Source organism: Frankliniella occidentalis, unplaced genomic scaffold (assembly GCF_000697945.3).
Source record: "Frankliniella occidentalis isolate FOCC.00 unplaced genomic scaffold, Focc_3.1 Scaffold2336, whole genome shotgun sequence".
In the NCBI taxonomy this organism is placed as follows: Eukaryota; Metazoa; Arthropoda; class Insecta; order Thysanoptera; family Thripidae; genus Frankliniella; species Frankliniella occidentalis.
In genome coordinates, this window is record NW_026269421.1 from 6,239 (window position 1) to 8,657 (window position 2,419).

General features: G+C 55.1%; 1 protein-coding gene across 1 annotated transcript in view; it reads left to right on the forward strand.

The window, feature by feature from the left end:
• The window catches only part of LOC113212522 (uncharacterized), a 2,792-nt gene extending 1,406 nt beyond the window's left edge, over nt 1-1,386 (forward strand). Inside the window, exons 2-3 of the mRNA XM_052276267.1 lie at nt 8-229; nt 312-1,386. Coding sequence (XP_052132227.1) covers nt 8-229; nt 312-1,124 — 1,035 coding nt within the window. The 3' untranslated portion in view covers nt 1,125-1,386. The remainder of the gene's footprint in view (nt 1-7; nt 230-311) is intronic.
• Nucleotides 1,387-2,419: the final 1,033 nt, after the last annotated feature.

The following is a 2,419-nucleotide window of genomic DNA, read 5'->3' on the forward strand; positions in this document are numbered from 1 at the left end:
GGTGCAGCGGGGACCGGCGGGCGGTGAGGACAGCGCCCCGGTGGCGGAGCAGCTGCAGCTGGCGGTGCAGCTGGAGGACAGCCTGCGCCTGCTCAGCGCCAAGAAGTGCAGCGTGGTGGCGGAGGAGGAGGACGGCGCCACCTGGAGGGCCTGCGCGGAGCTCGGAGGGTTCGGCGACATCCTGAGGCTTCTGCTGCTGCCGCTGCGGGCGGACGACCAGCTGGAGAAGGTAGGCCACCAGGCAGACGGTCCAGATGTTGGTCACCTTGGTGTGTTGGGTTTGTCGCTCATATCCGCCCTCTCTTCTCCAGGTCGACGTGGCCGCTTGTTCTGACCAACGTGGAGTTTACGTGGGACCGCCAATCATCTCTGTTCTACAGACAACTGAAAAAGATTTTAAAGATGGCCGCCTCATGATTAATGACATTCTTCAAGACAGAAAACGATGGAAGCACACACGCAGCCTCAAGATTTTTCACGGCACTGCTGGTCTGGAGGGGCTGCTGAGCGTCGTTGCTCCACACCTGGAGGAGCTGCAGATCAAGGACGAGGTGCAGCCGAACGTGATGGTGGAAGTGGCGAAAATGAAGTCCCTCAAAAGACTGGACGTAAAATGCGTTAAAGACTTGGACTTCCCGGACCTTCCCTTGCAGCTCGAGGAGCTCGGGATATGGTATCCAACAGAAAACCAGTTGCGGTGTTTGGAGCGGATGCCCCGGCTGCGCAGCCTGCGGGTATATAATGCCTTTTGTGCGGATATGAACTTCGCTCCCTCGCAGCATCGCGCCCTGCTGTGGCTTAAAGTTGGCGTCAATGCAAAGCACTTTAAGAACAGCATACTGTCGCTGATCCAGGCCTACGCCTCGTCATTGCAGGTGCTCCACATACTCTGTAGCGTCAGTAAGAATTATCTGGATTCAGCATGCTACTTTCCCGATCTCGGCGAGGAGCTGGGAACGTGCGGTCTGCGGGCCCTGCGGCGGCTCGTCCTTGTACGTCCACCAAACGACCCGTGCACAGAGCAGCTCGCGGGCTGCCTGCTGCAGTGTCGGATCATCGGAAACTCCTTGCCCCCTCCCGTCCATGTGGTCTGCAGCAATTACTGTAACGTGCCTGCATCCTAGAAGGAATGCCTGAATTGTTCTTGAAACCTGCTTCTTTATCGTGGACTACAGTGTGGTGGTGGCAATGGCGAGCTAACGTATCCCCTTCCCGTGGTCCACTGCCATGTTTTTGCGATTTGTATAAATGCTGTAGATGTAATGATTATTTTGAAAAGTTTTTGCCATTGATTGTTAAGTTAACTTGTGCTTTGTGTCAATATTATGAGCAATGCCACTGTTGACGTGTACATTTCTTCTCAATACATAGCCTGATCGCCAACAAGCAGTCGCTATTTGTCGGTCGGCCCGAGCGGAAGGCACTCGAGGCCGAGGCCGGGCCGCCTGGGCGTTGGAGCATGCGGGGTGGAGGTGAAGGGAGTGACCGGTGACCATCCTTACCCATGGTGCAGCCGGCCCCTGTAGACTGACTCCAGGCTCCGCACACCTGCAGCTGCAGCCGGCCAGGACAGACCGTCGCGGGCCGAGCGCCTGGCGGGTAGGCAACCGGCTGGCGGCGAGGTGTGGCGGGCCGGCCCAGCCAGCCGGACCTGTCCTTAACTTTTGTATACATGCATGGTTCAGTGTAAGATATTTTTATCTTCTTTGTTAAATAAAAAGGAAGTTGAAAGATTATTGTTGTATGGAGAAGTCTGCTTGCAAGGAACTTCATAAACAAGTTATTGCAATGAACATGTACTTTTGTGAATCTTAGATACGGTAATCCCCAATAAGCAAAATATTACTTACCAGTCTGTTATAAACTTAACTTTAATCAGCAGGGACGCACGGTTTGATAGTGACACAATATTTAACATTTAAAATCACAACAAATAATCTCAAAATAAACGAACAAACACCACTCTTATTTTACTACATAGTTTGAATAAAAAAGAAATATCTGAAGGAAAACACATCTGACATATTGTATGTTTACAGGACCTGAACGCCGATCCTGCCGACCTTCCCGACAACATTGTAGTGATCCGGCTGATTGAAAACGACGGCGCGCCTCCTCGCAGTAAGCCCAGAACGGAGGAGACAGAGGTCCAGCAGCTGCGGCGGGGCGTGGAGGCAGGGCGGAAGGTGGTGGAGGTGCTGCGGCTGGTAGTGCCCCAGGCCGTGGAGGCCCTCAACCGACAGCTGGACTCGTCGGTCGCCCAGCTCCGCCAGGTGGAGGAGGCCCTGGAGAGGCAGGTGCAGCAGGGGGCGGCGGGCGGTGAAGGCAGCGCCCCGGTGGCGGAGCAGCTGCAGCTGGCGGTGCAGCTGGAGGACAGCCTGCGCCTGCTCACGGCCAAGAAGTGCAGCGTGGTGGCGGA